General features: G+C 35.8%; 1 protein-coding gene across 1 annotated transcript in view; it reads right to left on the bottom strand.

Annotated features, from left to right (window-relative positions):
- Nucleotides 1-18,101, bottom strand: part of Ythdc2 (YTH domain containing 2) — an 87,814-nt gene that overhangs the window by 56,346 nt on the left and 13,367 nt on the right. The window contains exons 5-12 of the mRNA XM_008825254.3: nucleotides 16,588-16,754; nucleotides 15,589-15,691; nucleotides 13,913-14,069; nucleotides 11,006-11,113; nucleotides 9,440-9,588; nucleotides 5,577-5,712; nucleotides 2,754-2,880; nucleotides 2,487-2,552 (exon numbers count right to left, since the gene is read on the bottom strand). Coding sequence (XP_008823476.1) covers nucleotides 2,487-2,552; nucleotides 2,754-2,880; nucleotides 5,577-5,712; nucleotides 9,440-9,588; nucleotides 11,006-11,113; nucleotides 13,913-14,069; nucleotides 15,589-15,691; nucleotides 16,588-16,754 — 1,013 coding nt within the window. The remainder of the gene's footprint in view (nucleotides 1-2,486; nucleotides 2,553-2,753; nucleotides 2,881-5,576; nucleotides 5,713-9,439; nucleotides 9,589-11,005; nucleotides 11,114-13,912; nucleotides 14,070-15,588; nucleotides 15,692-16,587; nucleotides 16,755-18,101) is intronic.

Raw genomic sequence — 18,101 nt, 5'->3', positions numbered from 1 at the left:
TTATCTACTATTACATGAGTTCTTTCTGTTTATTTACTCAATAAATATTCACTGATCCTATACTATATCCAGGGACTATTCTTGAGCAAAGGAGACAAAAAGTTCGCTAAACTACAGTGGAAAGAAAAGACAGATATTAATCAACAAAACTAAGTACACCAATTATATGGTATAGCAGAGTATAGTAGGCTGTACATGAAAAAGGGAAAGTAAAGCAGGTTAAGGGGAACAGTGCAAGGAAGCAGGTTGTATCATCAGATAGGATGAACTGGGATTTGCTTCATGAAGATGAAATCTGAACGAAGATTTATGTTCAGTTTTTAATTTTTTTTTTTTTTTGGTCTTTTTGAGACAGGGTCTCCCTGTAGCCCCAGCTGTCCTGGAACTCACTATGTAGACCAGGCTGCCTCTGCCTCCCGAGTGCTGGGATTAAAGGCATGCACCACACCCGGCTAGTTTTTAATTTTTTTATGTACTTATTTTTTATTTCTATGAGTGTTTTGCTTACATGTAGCTAAGTGTACCACATGCATGCAATGCCCACAGAGACCAGAACTGGTTACAAATATTTGTTAGTTTCGAGGGAGGTGCTGGGACCTGAACCCAGGTCCTCTGCAAGAGCAGCTGGTGCTCTTAACTGCTAAGCTATCTCTCCAGCCTCACTGTTCTCTATTATACAGCATGCTATTGTTATGTCAAGAAAGCACTATTTTATATTGTAGTTTTGTTTTTCAAGTTTTCAAGTTTTGTTCTGGTCACTAATACTTAATTTCACCCAAGTTCCAGTTTTCTTGTTTATTTGTTCGCCCCTGACATATCTAGTTGATCAATTTTTAGCAATTGGTTCATTTTTAAAGAGTAAATCACCAAAACTATCTAAGTGCACAGGTAGAGACTGTGGAGTCATCAGACTGAAAGACAGACCTTTCATTGGAATATCAAATTTCCTATAAACAAAAGCACTTTCTCTAAATTTTGGCCCATTTTTTCCAGGGAAAAATTCAAAGCCTCTGCATTTTAATGTTTAGTAAACCTCCCATTCCTGCCAATGTGAGGAAGGAACATCATCTGAGGGCAGGGAAGAAGGTGATCCAAAACGCTACATACTCAGAGAATTTAAACAAACTCACTAAGTTTTTAACCCTTTTTGTATTAAGACATTCAAAGGTCACTGAGTAACTATCTACAGAGTTTTAAAGCTAAAATGAGCTTCTTTCTTACTAGTACTGTGAATTTTCTTAGTTCTGCTACGTGAGTTACCACTGATCAACAAGCTAGCGATCATGTCAAAACTTACTAAGGACTTCCATCAGCTGCCATATCCTCTTTGATGTTCTCTTGATTTTGTCAGTTTTAAACTTTCTTTTTCTATATTTTACTTATTATTTTTATGTGTATGAGTACACTGCCTGCATGTATATAAGTGCACCTGTGTTGTGCACTGCCCATGAAGGTCATAAGAGGACATAGGATCCCCTGAAACTGGAGTTATAAAAGGTTGTTAGCCACCATGTGGCTATTGGGAATTAAACTCGGATCTTCTGCAAGAGCAGTTAGTGCTCTTAACTGCTGAGTCATCTTTCCAGCCCCCTAAACTAATAAGATTTAATTTCATTTTTATTTATGTATATATGTCAGTAAATGTGTATACCATATGTGTATGGCCCATGAAGCCTGAAAAGGGTGTCGAATGCCCTGGAGCTGGAGTTAAAGGCAGTTGCAAACCCCCTAATATATGTCCTGGGAACTGCACTCAGGTACTCTGCACTCAAGTGCTCTCAACTGCTGAGCCATCTCTCTAGTCCCCTAAGCTTTTATAAATTTTTTAGCTTCATTTTAGTGAAGTTAGGGGAAACACAAATACACGTTGAATGCACCATGTCATGTGTGTGTGTGTGTGTGTGTGTGTGTTTGCGTGTGTGTTTGCGTGTGTGTGTGTGAGCCTGCATGTGCAAGCAAGAGGTCAACATTAGGCTGTCATTTCTCAATGTTACCCTGTTGCATGAGACAGTCTTTCTCTGGGACCTAGAGCTTGTCAAATAGGCTAGGTAGGCTGGTAGAGAGCCCCATACACCTGTCTGTCTTCATCTCCTCCATGCTGATTACAAGTGTGTACCATTACATGTGGCTTTTTATGTGGGTTCTTTTCACATGTGGCTTTTTATGGGGGAATGGATTCAGGTCCTCATGCTTGCACAGAAAGCACTTTACAGACTGAGCTATCACCTGAGCCCCTATGTACCATGTTTAAATGGAAATCCTCCTTCTAATCTTTCAAAATAAAAGTTTAAAAAATAAGGTAAACATAACACAATATAGTTTATCAACAGTCTAAAGAAAATCCAAGAAAAATCTCTTATAATTACAAAAATAAATCGCTGGATAAAAGATCATTAAGTAACTTACATTTAAGAGAATTTATGATTCATACGGCTGATTTTTTTAAAAGTGAAGACAGAATTAATTTTAAATAGTGTAAGTTTTACCTGTAAGATTCTAGAAGATCCACAATTTCAGTCTGTCCAAAGTGTTTAGCCCAATCTAAAGCCATCCTGTAAAAATTCAAAGATATCAGACTGAAAACAATGTTTTTAAAATTATAAAACTGTCATTCAAAATTACTTATTTACTCATTATAGATGTATCAACAATTACTATAAAATAGATCTTAATATAAAGACAGACATAAGAATTTTTAAAAAAATGTGCAACTCTATCAAGATATACAAGGAATGGATGCAATCTAAAATTACCAGCCATTTGATGCTTTACTATGGACATTAGCTCCCATACTAATCAACTGCTCTACTTGACTTGTAAAACCTCGTCCTGCAGCAACCATCAGAGCTGTTGCACTGGTTTCACTATGCCTGTAATCAACTAAAAGAAAAAGATAAACTGTTAAATTTCCAAACACACACAGACATACACATGTGTCTCAGATTATAAATCCCTGAACTTTCAAGTGAGATTACTAACTTCTTTGGAGTAATTATTGAAATGGACAAAAGAAGGCCAGAAAATACATAAATAAATATGTAGACTTTTGAAAACAAATATTATTTCTCAAAATATACATTTCAAAATCTGATTAATTTTTTTCAGTGTACATCAATAGGAGCCAAAATATATTTACAAAAAAATGAAATGCTTAAAGATCTTTTATTTACGAAGAGCTCTGTTAGACTAGTAGATAAACGGGATTATGGCTGAATAATCATAACCAAATATTAACCTAAAGTCTGTTACCACAACACAATTGGTTACTGACCCAGCCACATTCAATTAATAAACTAAGAAAATATAAAACAATTAGAACTTTTAAAAATTGTTTAAAAAACAGTAGGCAAAATCTGTAAGATGAACTTTTCTTAAAATAATTCAAACCAACAAATATATAATGAAAATAAATTTAATGAAATCCCATGTTAAAAAAATAACTAGAATTTTAAGAAACAGTGTGAACCAGCAAGGCAATATGGTTGGCAAGGAGACATACCAGCTGTCAGCCAAATTACTATAAGAATGGAGGGTTTTTTTTAAAGAATAGAGGTTTTTACTAGATCACCCTGGTAATAGGCCAGCCAGGGTGAACATAATGAGACCCTGCCTCAAAAAATAAATAAATAAATAATAAATAAATAAATAAGTATCAGAAAAAAAAAGCTGTCCTCATGTACTTGAAAATCTGTCAAGAATAAAAGCACACTAAATCTCTTCTTTATTACACCAGACAGTAGGAAGGGTTGGGTATAAAAACCTCAAGGCCCACCCACAGTGGTCCATTTCCTCCAGCAAGGTTCTACTTCCTAAACCTTCCACAACCTTCCAAAACAGTGCCACCAAGGACCTAGCGTTCAAATGCATAAGCCTACAGGAGATATTTCACATTTAGAACCTCAACAGACCCAACCATGGAAAGAACTTTGAGTTTTCTTCACAATCTAATCAAAAGCAAGGAAAACCTGAGAGAGGTCAGTGGCATTTTGAGAAGAATCCATCTGATCGCTCTATGGAAAACAAAATGCCCTATCATAAGAGAAGTAATTACTGGACTACCACAACAGTAAAGAGGCGAAAAGTACACTTAGACAAGAAGAGTAACAGGAAAGTAAATGTGGTTAGGTTCAAGTTTTATTTTAGAGAAAAAATTAACAGGATTCTCTAATGGGCTGTAGGCAGAATGTGAAAGTCAGACTTTACATATGCACAGTTGCCTTAGCAACTACAATAAATGATAGTACCCATTCCTGAAAAAGGAAAACAGCAGACTGGAAAAGAGAGAGGTGGTAAAGGGATCAAAAGGTGCTTGGGAGGCTGGAGAGATGGAAAGTTAGACTGAAGATTAAAAAATTAGGGGTCATTTAAAATAAATATTTAAAGCCATTTTTCTAGTTTTATTTCTGTTTCTATGATAAATACCTTGACGAAAAGCAACAGGGGATAAAGGGTTTATTCCGTTTACAATTTGAGATACTATGGGGAAGTCAAGGCAGGAGCTTGCACATCCACAGTCAAGAGCACAAAGAAATGAACACATGAATGCTGCTTGCTTGCTTGTTCTCAGTCCCAACTCTCCACTCATAGAGTTCAAGACACCCCTGCCTAGGGAATGGTGCCACACACAGAGAGCTGGGACTTCCTACATCAATGAAGACAATTCCCCATAGAAACACCCATAGACCAACCCAATGCAGACGATCCCTCATTAAGACTTTCTTCTCAGGTGATTCTAAGTTGTGTCAAGTTGACAATTAAAGCTAACCATCACAAAAATGAAAAAGAAAAAAAGGTTAACCATCACAGCCATGAATAGGTAGAATCCATGCAGGGAGTAAATGTAAATAAAAAGTAAATAAAATAAAATAAAATAAAAGTAAGGTCTTAGGATTGAGGCCTATATTTGGAGATAAGGGAAAAAAACTCTGCCAAAAAAAAAGTTATAAAGAAATGAAACCAAGTGTGAAATATCAGAAGCTGAGGAAAATGCCTCAAAAAAGGAATGATCAATAAATTTAACAATAATAATGTCAAGTGTTTACATAAAAAGATAAAGTGTTTGACATCTAAAGCCTTTCCAGTAGTGACTTTTTATGATTATTCATCCTGCATTTTGACTAGAACCCTACAGAGTTAAGAAACTCATGTGTAGCTGCCAATATTCACATACATCAACTAATAAAATGAGGATAACTCAGTGAAAACATGACAAAGTGACTCAGAACTTGAGCTCATACAACAAAAACGAAAATTACTAAATGAATGATTTGTCAAGGTTATTATGCAGTTTTGCTTCTGTTTTAAATCCTCAATCATTTGAGAGCCAAAATTAGTTCCTAAAGGGTCGAATGGGGAGAACTGAGTATATGGATGCACACAACACAAATTCATAAAAGCATTTTTCTCATATTTGTGCAGACCTCGAGAAACTATCCTGGACATATTAAGAAATTTAAAACAATATAAAACATGCCAAAAGAAATTATTGATTGTAAATAAAAGTGTTATGCATATATTTTAAATTAAAATGTACTTCTACCTCAAATCACTAAAAATTTAAGTTCAAATAAACTTACCACTAACATTTTCAGTTAAAATAAGATGAAAGACCTGAGCAAAGGCATCAACATCTTTATGCAGCCAAATGTCAGAAAGGCAGGCATCCATTTCCTTTATTAACCATGGTTCAAGGCAATTCGCATCTTTTTCTGTCTTTTAAAAACAAAAAAAGCAAAGATTATAAATTACTTAACTGCTTAATATTTTCTTGCAGCAAAGAATGTAAAATGCCCAAAATGGCCATGGGAACTAATAACCATATATAACATACGTAGGATTGCAAAAGTTTCTCATTTCATCTTAACATTATCATTCACAACACTGTATCTTATTATAATCATCTTTTATCTGAAAATGAGCTTGTCAGCAAATTACTATGATGTAGTTACATTAAGTGTGCTTCTCACAGTATACTGTGACATGTATATTGATTCCCTTTTCTGGCTATGTAACAAAGGAAGCATCACTTAGACCTTAATACTGACACCAGATACCACTCCATATCAAATATTCAGAATCTCTGTTGGTAGGGAGCTAGCTATGGTGGCTCATACCTGCAATCCCAGCACTCAGGAGGCTGTGGGAAAGAACTGTAGTTTCAAAGGCAGCCTGGACTACATGACTAGTTTTAGATAACTCTAAAAAGCCCCAAAAGAATCCCCTTTCTCACCCCCAAGCCCCACCAAAAACATCTTTGCCATTAGAAGAAAAGATTCCACCAGTCTTTAGAAGTTTCTCCTATGTAGAATATCCAGCTAGGTTCTTTTTTTAATTTTTAAAAAATTCATATTTTTATTTTATGTGTATGAATGAATGTTTTGCTTACATGCGCATTAAGTATACCACATGTGTGCAATGCCCATGAAAGCCAGAAGAAGGTGTCAGATCCTCTGGAACTGTAGTTATAGATGGTTGTTAGCCCACGTAGGTACTGAGAACCAAACCCAGGTACTCTCCAAGGGCGGCATGTACTCTTAACCACTGAGCCATCTCTCCAGCTCCCTAGCTAGGATCAAAATGCTGATCACTCACTCAAATTGGTCTTTGCTACACCGATCAATTTTAGAGCATTCTTCAGAAGGATTTTTTTAAAAACACGAGTATAACATATTTGGATGAATTACAACTTTAAAACACTGGTTAAACACTAGTATTAAATGCAAGCATCTCTGCATTAGATATCTTCTCATGCTCAAAAATAGCTAAATTCTTTTAAAAACAAAATTTGGGACCACAGGTATAGCTCAGGAGTAGAATGCTTATAAGGCCCTAGATTTAATCTCCTACCCACTTAAAAAAAATTTTTTTAAATAAATAATTTGAGAATTTCATACATGCATATAAGGTGTTTTGATCAAATCCATGCCCACTCCCTCCCCTCCAACTCCTCCCATATTTCTCCATCACTTTTTTCTGATAACTTCGTGTACTCTTTCTTCTTTATTTTTTTAAATGGGGCTTCTGGCTACTCTAACATTCCCCCTTCTGAAGAGGTAACCCTAAAATCTTTTAAGGATTAGATAAACGCTCCCAAATATTTTCAACTTTTTTTTTTTTTTTGGCCTTTGGAAAAGAGTATGTTGCTAAGAGGCCCAAGGACATTGTGAGTTTTAGTCAAGAAACTGGCTACTTTTCTTTGGTGTCTTTTTACTCTACCTGCCTAGCCAATTCCTACAACCTATTCTTATCACACCATCCTCTGAAGAGGTTACCCAAATTGCCAATAGGGAATCGAGCCGCAGACCACTCTGGCTTCTTCCATGCTGAACAAGGGCGCAGGGTGAGGCAACTGGAATAACCCTTCAGTGGGTCTATCTAAAAGACTCCCAAATTGCATAACTCTTTTCTCGAGGAAAAGAAAGTCTTTGAATCATGAATAGGAGATGTGAAGGAGAAGTAAAGGCAAGAGTAATTAGCATTACAAGTTCTAGACAGGGAACTAGAAAAAAGTCAGAACAGGGCAATTTTCAAATGTTCATGTGAGAGTCCATTGGAATTTCTTGACAAGGGCTTCCGAAAGCATTCCTCTATTGGGTTTCTCCTCATTTTCCTTTTGTCTTCCATGGTAGACTCTAGAGTGTTGGATTCAGGATTTGCTTTCAGGTATTTTGATAGCTGTTGGAGTGGTTAGAATCAGTGTCAGTTCCCTCTCAAAAGCTCTGAGATAACTGAGGTGTATGTATGACCTGGGTATGCACACTGGAAAGCCTTTATCCAGCATGGGTCATGATTTCTCTTCCTAGTCTTCTCCAGTTTGTATACTTTAGCCCTCCCCAAATCCAGGCCATGTATGATTAGGGTCAAATTACATTCAGTTGACTGGGAATAGTGGCTGGATAATGCAGTGCAGTCCAATGACCCTGCATGGCCCTCTTTCAATGAATGAGCACACCGGTCAACATGCCCAATTGTGACAATGTTTACTGATCAGGCTCAGCTGAAGTCGTGATGATGGTAGTTGTTTCATGCAGAAGGGACTGCTGTATAGCATCATATTATTAAAAGGAACTGAAATTTAAAAGGATTTGGTGTTAGGATCCACATATGAGGGAGAACATACATTGTTTATTTATTTTATTTATTTATTTATTTATTTATTGGTCTTTTTGAGACAGGGTCTCCCTATAGCCCCAGCTGTCCTGGAACTCACTATGTAGACCAGGCTGGTCTTGAACCCACAGAGATCCACCTGCCTCTGCCTCCTAAGTGTTTAATGTGTATGAGTATACTGCCTGCATGTGTATAAGTGTACCTGTGTCATCCAATACTTGTGGAGATCAGAGGAGGGCATTGGATCCCCTGGAACTAGATTTATGGATGGTTGTTAGTCGCCATGTGGGTGCTGAAAATGAACCCAGGTCCTTTGCAAAAGCAGCTAGTGCTCTTAACTGCTGGCCATCTCTCCAGTCCCTAAAACCTGCTTTTTCTTAACTCTTAAAAAAAAATTTATTTATTATTTTTATTTTATGTGTATGCATGTATTGCCTGCATGTAGGTAAATGCACCCGTATCATGCAATGCCAGCAGAGGTCAGAAGAGGCTGTCAGATCCCCTAGGACTGGAATGACGGACAGGGGTTAGCTGTCATGTGGGTGCTGGGATTTGAACCCAACAACCTACTTTTTAAGAAGTTATTCTGAAAAATATGTTGCAGTCTAAAATAAATTAAGAAAATTATTCTCTAATTACAAAGTAAAAGTACTATTACCACTATGCAGGCAAGCTATAGTCACCCCTCCTTCCCTTGCTCATCAAGGAGTCAAGGTGGGAGTCAGTTACCCCTCCCACCCAATCAGTTGACCTTTAGCTGCATGAGTGGGAGGGGCTAAGGATATATAAGCTGAGAATGCCTGGAGGCACCTCTCTCACCATTTTCTGTGGTTGTCACTGCAGGAAGTCACAGGATCTACATTTAAGTGTGGCCTTTCCAGTGCAGCCATAAATGGGGGGGCTCCCACTCCTCTGTAAATAAACCCCTACCCTATGCTCTGTTAAAAAAAAAAAAAAGAAAGAAAAAAAGAAAATGATAGGTGTTTGGACAGATAGATGAACAGATGAGAGGGATATGACTAAACCACAGTGGGTGAACTTGCACTGTGGAGTGTCTGGGGACACTGACGACACAGTGGGCCTTAATACCCAGGACAGAGTATATGGGGGTATATAGACAGAGTATATAGTTCCCAATGGGGGGGACTATGGGAGAGTGCTGGTGCAGACGAGGCTATAAAATGATTCAGATTGTTTGAGATATTCTGTATGAAATACAATAAAATTTAATAAAAACAATTTTTTTGAAAAGTATTATTACCTCCTAACAGTTGTTTAACCTACAAAAATTTTTACTCAAAATATCACAGTAAAACTAGTAAGGTCTTACCAGCTGACTAAAGACAGCATCACCACTATCATCCAATAAATCGTACTCTTCAGATACGTTTGGAACAGCCCTCTGCCTCTGAGATTCAGGCTTGAAAGTGTTCTCTTGAGCTGAGTACCACTCTGTGAGTGTAGTCTGTTGTTTCTCCTCTAAATTATCAAAGGAAAAAAAATAAGTAGATCAATTCTTTCAACAATGTATCCCTTTGTTTAAAAAAAAAAGGAACTAAGAAAAGGTATCACTTAAAAATTGGCCTTATTTTGCATTAAAAAATATATTGAGTCTTTCAGAAAGTTATGCTGCAACATAAGGATATATGAAACTGCAAAAACAAAAAAAATCTAACAAGCTTGCTTCTAAGTAGGTCCAGAATTTATAGAAGTAGGTCCAGAATTTATAGAAGCAGGTCATTACCCATAGGTAATATAAACCTATTGTTTAAATCAATGATTAATATTCATACAGCACTTTGTAGAAAACCATTTACTGAACTTGTATCACCACGCCAACTATTTGTGATACATAATTCCATATATTTCAGAAGTTTCAAGATCTGTTTCATAATTTGCAATATATGATTCTGTAATTTGCAGAGAATTACATTTTTCAAGTGGAGAATCAAGAGTTAAGATATATGTCCATAATTAAACAATGGAATTAAAGCTCAAAGCAAAGTATACTACAAAAAAGAATATAAACCATAACTAAAAAGCTAAGATGCAACATGTCATTATAAGAAAATTTGTCACAGGCAAATTATGTTAAATTCAAAGTATAAATGCAGTTATATAATACAAGATTTGGAAAACTTGCTGGGACTCCTGGCACATGCCTATCATCCTAGTACTCGGCAGGCAGGAGGTTTGAGAGAGTTCCAGGTCACCTTGAGCTACACAGTGAGATCTTGTCTCAGAAAATAAAATTAAAAATTGGAAAACTTGACATTTGCATGAAAGATAAGCTTGTCATTATCAATCCAATGCTCTTTTCAGTCCCTCCCCACCATGTCTAAATTTCCTCTAAAGGGGGAAGCTGTGGGGAGCCAGCTATGTTTAGCTGCTTCCTTAAGATACTGACCGAGCCTCTGCATACAGACAAATTCAATGTCCTCAAATCTAGCATCCACTGTTAATTACCTTTCAAAGATTCCAACTTCTGAATATAAGTCAGGATATAAAAGTATATCAGGGACAGTATTGTGATATAATTTTATACAGTTATAAGGAAGAGGAAAGCCTTTTCAAACGTCGTTATTCCTCCATAATATAAGACTACTGCATTACAAAAAGTTACTTTTGATAGGGGCTGGAGAGATGGCTCAGCGGTTAAGAACACTGATTGTTCTTGCAGAAGACCCAGGTTTGAATCCCAGCACCCACATGGCAGCTAACAACTGTCCATAACTCCAGTCCCAGGGGATCTGACAGCCTCTTCTGACCTCCGCGGGCATTGCACGACATGGGTGCACTTACCTACATGCAGGCAATACAAGCATACACATAAAATAGAATTTTTTTAAAAAGTTACTTTTGATACATAGTAATTTCTTTAATAAAAAAACCTTACCTCGTTGCTTTTCTTTTTTGTACTTTGACATTTCTTTGTTTGTATATCCAGTAGTTCTTAAAATATCTTCCAGAAACATTTCTTTTACTTCAAATGGTCTTCCCTGTACTAAATAATAAAATTTTTAAATACTCAATTTTCATCTTATTCACATAAAAACATGAGCGTTTCAAGTGTAATGAACCTGCTTAAAGCACTTAAAAGCAATTCCGAAGGATAAAGTGACTTTCATGATACTGTCTTTTAAATGTAACATTTCCAGAAAACAATCTATAGTGGACAACTGTCTTATTTTACACAACTGTTCATGTACTTTTCCCCCCTAGTTTAATCATCTACTGACCATGTGTCTGACAGCACATTAGGCACCAGGAATACTAGGGCACATACACAAACAGAACCGCCTCCTATTTCCATGAGAAATACTGCCTGGGGAGACAGACATTAATCCAACAGTACAAAATAGAATGAATGTGAAGTATTAAAGTCTGATGAGAGAGTCATATGAGAAAGGCGTATAAGATACCATAACAGTGGACAATAGAGGGATATGACTACATCAAGAAAAGAAAAGATTTTCCACTGAGACATTAGGAGGTAATAAAATAATAACTAAGCTCTAAAGAAAGTAAATAGTATGTGATGAAGAAAAATGCAATATGTGCACAGTCACTGTGGTAGAACCAAAATAATGCTATTTTCTAAAAACTAAAAAGAAAATGGGAATAGGGGAGGAAAGGGATTCAAGGCCACAGAAACAGAATAGTATTAAGAATTTCATCCTGAAATTAAAGGCCATTCAAGAGTCAAGATAGTGGTCAATATCATCAGAATTTTACTTCATAAAAGACCTCTTTGGCAACAATGTGGAGAATGAATTTCAATAAACAGAAGAACAGAACCAGACCAGATACAACTACTAAATAGTTCAGGTAACAAATGAAAATAACCCAAGCCTTACAACAGTAAATGAAAAAGCAATAGATGATTGAAACATAAAGTAAATACACAGAACTCAAGATTACACTGGCTATGAAATGCTAAGAAAGCATCAACTATAATACCTAGATGCCTGGCTTATAAAACCAGAAGGATGTTTATCTGAGATAACAAAGGAAAGCTATAACAAAAGAAATAGACTGGCTAGTAAAAGCTGGTTTCCATATATACCTATTAAATGTGAGGAGTCAAAACAAGCTTTTCGTTAGCATAGTATAAATTTTATATGCCTAATCAGCCAAGAAAATATACGTATTTTTAGAAGAATGTACAGGTTTGAGACTTAGGTGACTAAACAGTAACCGAGGCAAGCAAGACAAGAAGAGAACCATGTTTTATAGACTAAGTGTTTAGTTTGAATGTATTACAAGTAATAATACAGGATTCAAGAGGTAGTAACGTCAAACAAAGTATGAGATCTGAGCATTTCACATAAAAAAGGCTAACCATGAGATCTAATGCAGAATATATAAGACTTTTGACTAAAATTTAAATATTGGGCTTAGCAATTAAGATTGGTACCAAAATACTATTGTTAACAATGCCTAAAGGGGGATAGAGAGATGGCTCAGCAGGTAAACGTGCTTGCCACCAAGCCTGATGGCTTGAGTTTAATCCCCAAGACCCACATGGCAGGAGAGAACTGATTCCTACAAGTTGTCCTCTGACTTCCATTCAGTGCCATGACATACTTGCACATGCACATGTACATACATACCCATACAAATACATATACACTCTAAATAAAAATTTAAAAAATTTTAAAAAGAATTCTTAAGTCAACAGTGCCAAATAACAAATAAATAAATAAATAAATAAATAGAAATAATTCAACCTTTAGAAAAAAATAAACAGTGAAAGCTATTAATAAAGTAAGGATGATGGAAACTTTGGATATTATAGCTGACGAGAAGCTGTCTTCATGTGACCCAATGAAGGAGAAGCATTAGGATAAGAAAAAATACTCTATCCAAAAGAAAGGAAGGAAGAGCTTCAGAAACCCACAAAAGGAGGAGTCATAGTACAGCTGAAAATTACAAAAAAACAAAAAGGAAAAGAACCAAGAAGAAAGCCAAGCCAAACACAGCTCTAGCTGCAGCACTCCTCAGCAAAGGGAGGGGAAGCAGAAGCCTTATTCAGAAATAAACCAAGCAGCCCCCATGAAAAGAGACTGGCAGTCCCTACCCACAGGACAAGCCCAGGCCTCATAAGTCTTGCTGAGACAGGGACTTCTCTTGCCAGGTCAGCAGGAGAGAGGAGTTCCCCGGCTCAGAGAGCTGTGGTGGAAGGTCAAAGTAAGACAGAACCCAGTGTTTAAAACTGATATACCCTAGGGGCCTGAGAACAAGGAATTCTCACAGGCCAGGAAACTAAATTCAAACTGCCATAGCCTGGGAGTGAGACAACCCAGAGAGGTAGTTGTGGAGAGCAGAAATGTCAGATGCTGACAGATAAAAAGCCAAGGCGGTAAAGTGTACAGTGAAAGGAAGCCGCACCTTCAGTACCTAGAACAGACATTGTCAACCAAGAGTAAGTCTGGAGTTTAACAGCCTTGAGCCTGAGGCCAGCAGGTGGATAAACTGACAGTGTAGACATCTGTTCCAAGGGATCTAGTAATAAGGTGCAGAAGCTATAGAACAGTATTTAAAGAGAAACACAGGATAAAAACAAAGGCTTCTTTCTTTTTTAAGATTAGAGAATTGGATTTACTGCACATCAAAGAGCTCTAAATGCAAAAGGAGAGGTCAAACTAGAGGCAACTATGACACCTGTTTCAGAGGAAACATAAGTAAGTGCCTTCTACTTCAGAATCTACTTTCAAAATCCTGTTTGGAAAATATATACATAATCACATCCCAAAGTTTTCTTTCACAAAAATTATAAACAGTAACTGATAATTTGACTTACTATATATCACTGGACAACTTCCAAAATATCTTATAAAGAGATTTACATCCAAGGCAGCACTAGAAAGAATTAGTTTCAGAGTTGGGTGCTTTTGTAACAAATCTCTTAACTTTGTAAGTAAAAAATCACTAAATCGATCCCTTTCATGTACTTCATCCTGCAGTCAACAAAAATAAAACTATGGATCAGGTAAGGCATTATGGATGACTTGGTCTTTAAAAGAACACTACTGCTGGGTTTACATTAGCTCAAATTAATAAAGACAAGGCCAATTAATATCAGGGAACATTTTGTATTATAGACAATTCAGAAATAATCATATAAACAAACTATAACCAATTCTAAATTATTACAATCTAATGTAGTTTTAATATAAGCAAAATTTTAATATGCTTCTGGCTGGACATGGTAGAACACCCTTATAATTCCAGCTGCTCAGAAGACCAAAGCAAGATGGCAAGTTGGAGGCCAGTCTGAGCAATTCAATAGTAAGAGCCTGTACCAAACAGAAGGAAAGAAACAAACAATAAGAACAACAAAACCATGTATATTTGTATACATATGCTTTTGTTACCCACTAAGGATCACGTGAGTCCTTTGATTAGTGAAAATCCGCTGATGAATTTTTTCTGATACAGACTAGATAAAAGCTTAGAATACTTTAATAAAAAAGCAATTTATTTTTATTTCATAGTACAAGTGTATTGCCTGCACGCATGTAAATACAGCACCCATGTTGTACAATGCCCATGGGGGTCAGAGGGGGCGTTGGATCCCCTGAAATGAGTTATGGATGGTTCTTAGCCACCATGAGTGTGCTAGTAACTGAACCCAGGTCAGTCAGTGCCCTTAACCACTGAGCCAACTCTCCAACTCCAAAACGGTAATTCTTAATATTTATTTATTTATTTATTTATTTATTTATTTATTTATTTATTTATTTATTTTGGGGTCTTTTTGAGACAGGGTCTCTAGGTAGCCCCAGCTGGCCTGGAACTAGCTACACAGACCAGGCTGGCCTCGAACTCACAAAGATCCATCTGCCTCTGCCTCCCAAGTGCAGGGACTAAAGGCGTGTGCCACCATGACCAGCAGGGTAGTTCTTATTTTACAAGTAACTAATTCAGCAACTTAACCATAATGTTAAATGACTATAAAATATACATTTACACTGGGCATGGTGGTGCATGCCTTTAATCCCAGCACTTGGGAGGCAGAGGCAGGTGGCTCTCTATGAGTTCGGGGCCAGCCTGGTCTACATAGCGAGTTCCAGGTCAGCTGGGACTACAGGGAGACCTTGTCTCAAAAAGACCAAAAAAAAAAACATTTACAATTGGGAAATACGTGACATTAAAACAGTAATCAGGTAGCTACATATAAAGACTAAAAGAAGTTTTTGCCACTTCTAGAGAATTCTAAATACATGCATCATTTTCATATATGAAGAGCATATTTTTTAAACTACCTGTTTATTTTCCCCATAACACCCAATGGTAATAATACCTTCATGTTATACAAAACATTTATTTATATTATAAACAAAAATTAACTTCAATAGAACATACTGAAAACTGTAAACTCACTCATTCTCATTTTGCCCTATTCTTAAAATGTCATTATGTACTTCAATGTTAAGCTATCTGAGTAACAAATGGCAAATTCAGGAATATTCTTACCACAATAACATGTGTCACAGTTGACAATGTGCTATCACCTGCCATCAGTGTACGAAGCAATACCCCATTCGTGCAAAATGTCAAAAGTGTCTTTGGAGAAACCCTTTAAAAAACAAAAATCAAAATAAAGTGCATCATTACAAATTCTTTATATAATCAAAGAAAAACTTTAAACACTAGTTTTATATGCATGTTAACAAATATTATTAATATAATACTATAGTGGTACATATGGCTTATTAACATTTTTGAAATATATACATTGTGCCTGACAATCTCACTGATTTCATCACTAATAGCCTTTTGTTTTTCTTTTTTGTTTTTCTTTTTTCAGACAGCAGGGTCTCACTAATGGCTTTTTATTAACTAAGTAATATACTTTTCTGTTTAAAAATTTAAATAGGTATAAAACCTTAAGCAATTTTTACTTGAGAAAAACACTCTTTTACTCACTACTAAAAACAAAGAAGCACGAATACTTGTTGAGAAGGTATCACTAGTACTACAGTCTGAAAAATCCAAAATCCAAAGTGCTCAGATTTCAAAGCATTTCAGATGTTCAACCAGTAAAGTTTACACTAATATCCCAAATCTAAAGCACTCTAAAATCTGATACACATCTAATCACAAGTACTCTGGATAAGGCACACTCAACTATACCTATGTCACTAAAACTCAGTCACTAACATTTATTGAGTGCACATCTAAACTTCATGTTAGATCTATGTTCTAAAACCTAGATTGTTTATTGGCCTTATTTTAGAAAGAAACTAAGGCTCAGCAATGTGAAATAGTTTTCACTTCATCATAAAACCATGAAATGGGATTTATTTATGGCTCAAACTATTCAAAACCTCACTAAGCTTAGAATGACAACATATGAATGTAGATTTACTGATAGCAAAATAATCATTTGACTAACACTTCTTCTATTTTTAGTGAAATGGGTACATTTAGTCTTTTCCTCAGAATGATAAAAGGTAGGAAGACTATCTTTACCTGCTTTCTAATCGGATCTGATAGCCAATGGTTTGACCAATCCTTTCCCTTCTCTCTGCAGCAACTCTTTCAGCCACAGCAATAGCTGCTAATCGTCGTGGTTGAGTACAGAATATACGGCAGGGGATGCCATTTTTAAAGCAATCATCTAAAAGGAACTGAGGAATCTAAAACAAAGTTTAAAGTACTGAGCTTATATTCATTTTGCATACCCAGAAATATCTAAATAAATCAAATGAAATCCATTTAGAATTAAAAATCATTCCATAACATGTCAAAATATAAAACAATCCTAAAAACAACTCTCACTTAATCAGTAATAATCAATGAGAAAATGTAATTTTAAAAGATATTATTCACAATGAAAACTAAAGCTAGAATATTTTAAATCAATTTAACAAAAAATATTCAAGACTTATTTTGGAAGACTTCCAACCACTGTTGAAAGCCAAAAGATCAGACTATATGGAGAAATATATTTCTGGATAGTAATATTTACTACTGTAAGAAGAATAACTTTCCCTCAAATTACACCATAAAGACAATAAATAACACTCAAAGTTCCACTGTCATTTTTTAATAGTGAAAGGCATGAAGAAAACAAAAATAACCTATAATCTTAGAGCCATGAATATTTTTCCATAAATAAAGTTCAAGCCGGTCATAAAGATTTAAAATAAAGTCTTACCCACCCCACCTTACACCAACTCTCACAGTGCTTTCCATTCAAAGTACCTATGTTTACATTTCTTATGAAGTCTTTAAAGAAAATAAACTGCACAGTTCAGTGTATGTATATAAACATCACACTAATGATTGTTGTACCCAATGGTTGTAATTCCAGTTTTCATTTAACATATTTTATCTACCTTAACTACTTTAATAGCTACACGTTCTATCACACAGATCTGCTATAACTTAACAAATTACTTAAACTACACAGTTAAGTAATTTTCATTTTTAAGTGGATACTGACTGGCATTACTGATTGCTATGAAAAACAATGTTCTAGTGACCATCTCCCTTCACATATTTTTTCAAAGATGTATTATAAGTCATTAGCAAGCAATAAAAATGTTCATACTATATCCACTCTTAATTTAGATAGAACAATTATCAAATTGTCCTCCAAAGCAATATACTGTTAGTAATGGGGAAAGGAAGTTTTCTGGAAAGCATAGGGTATCATCAAATTTTTAATAATGCTAATCTGATAGTTAAATATAAATATCTTTACTCATTTAACTATGAGTGAAATGAAATCTTTTCATACATGCCTTAGCCCCTGGAATGCTTTTAATTTTTTTCAGAAACATAAATACGTAAGAATTATTTTAAAAGAAAACCTTTTCAAAGGCTAGAAAAGATGGCTCAGCAGTTAAGAGCACTAGCTGCTCTTACAGAGGACCCGGGTTCAGTTCCCAGACCACACATGGCAGTTCATAATCTCCTATAACTTCAGTTCCAGAAGAGTCAATGCCTGTTTTTGGTATCCATAGGCACCAGGATGCATG

The sequence above is a fragment of the Nannospalax galili genome, unplaced genomic scaffold, assembly GCF_000622305.1.
Source record: "Nannospalax galili isolate Female #2095 unplaced genomic scaffold, S.galili_v1.0 scaffold128, whole genome shotgun sequence".
NCBI classification, from domain to species: domain Eukaryota; kingdom Metazoa; phylum Chordata; class Mammalia; order Rodentia; family Spalacidae; genus Nannospalax; species Nannospalax galili.
The sequence above is the reverse complement of the archived record's forward strand: the minus strand, read 5'-3'. Positions and strand labels throughout refer to the sequence as shown.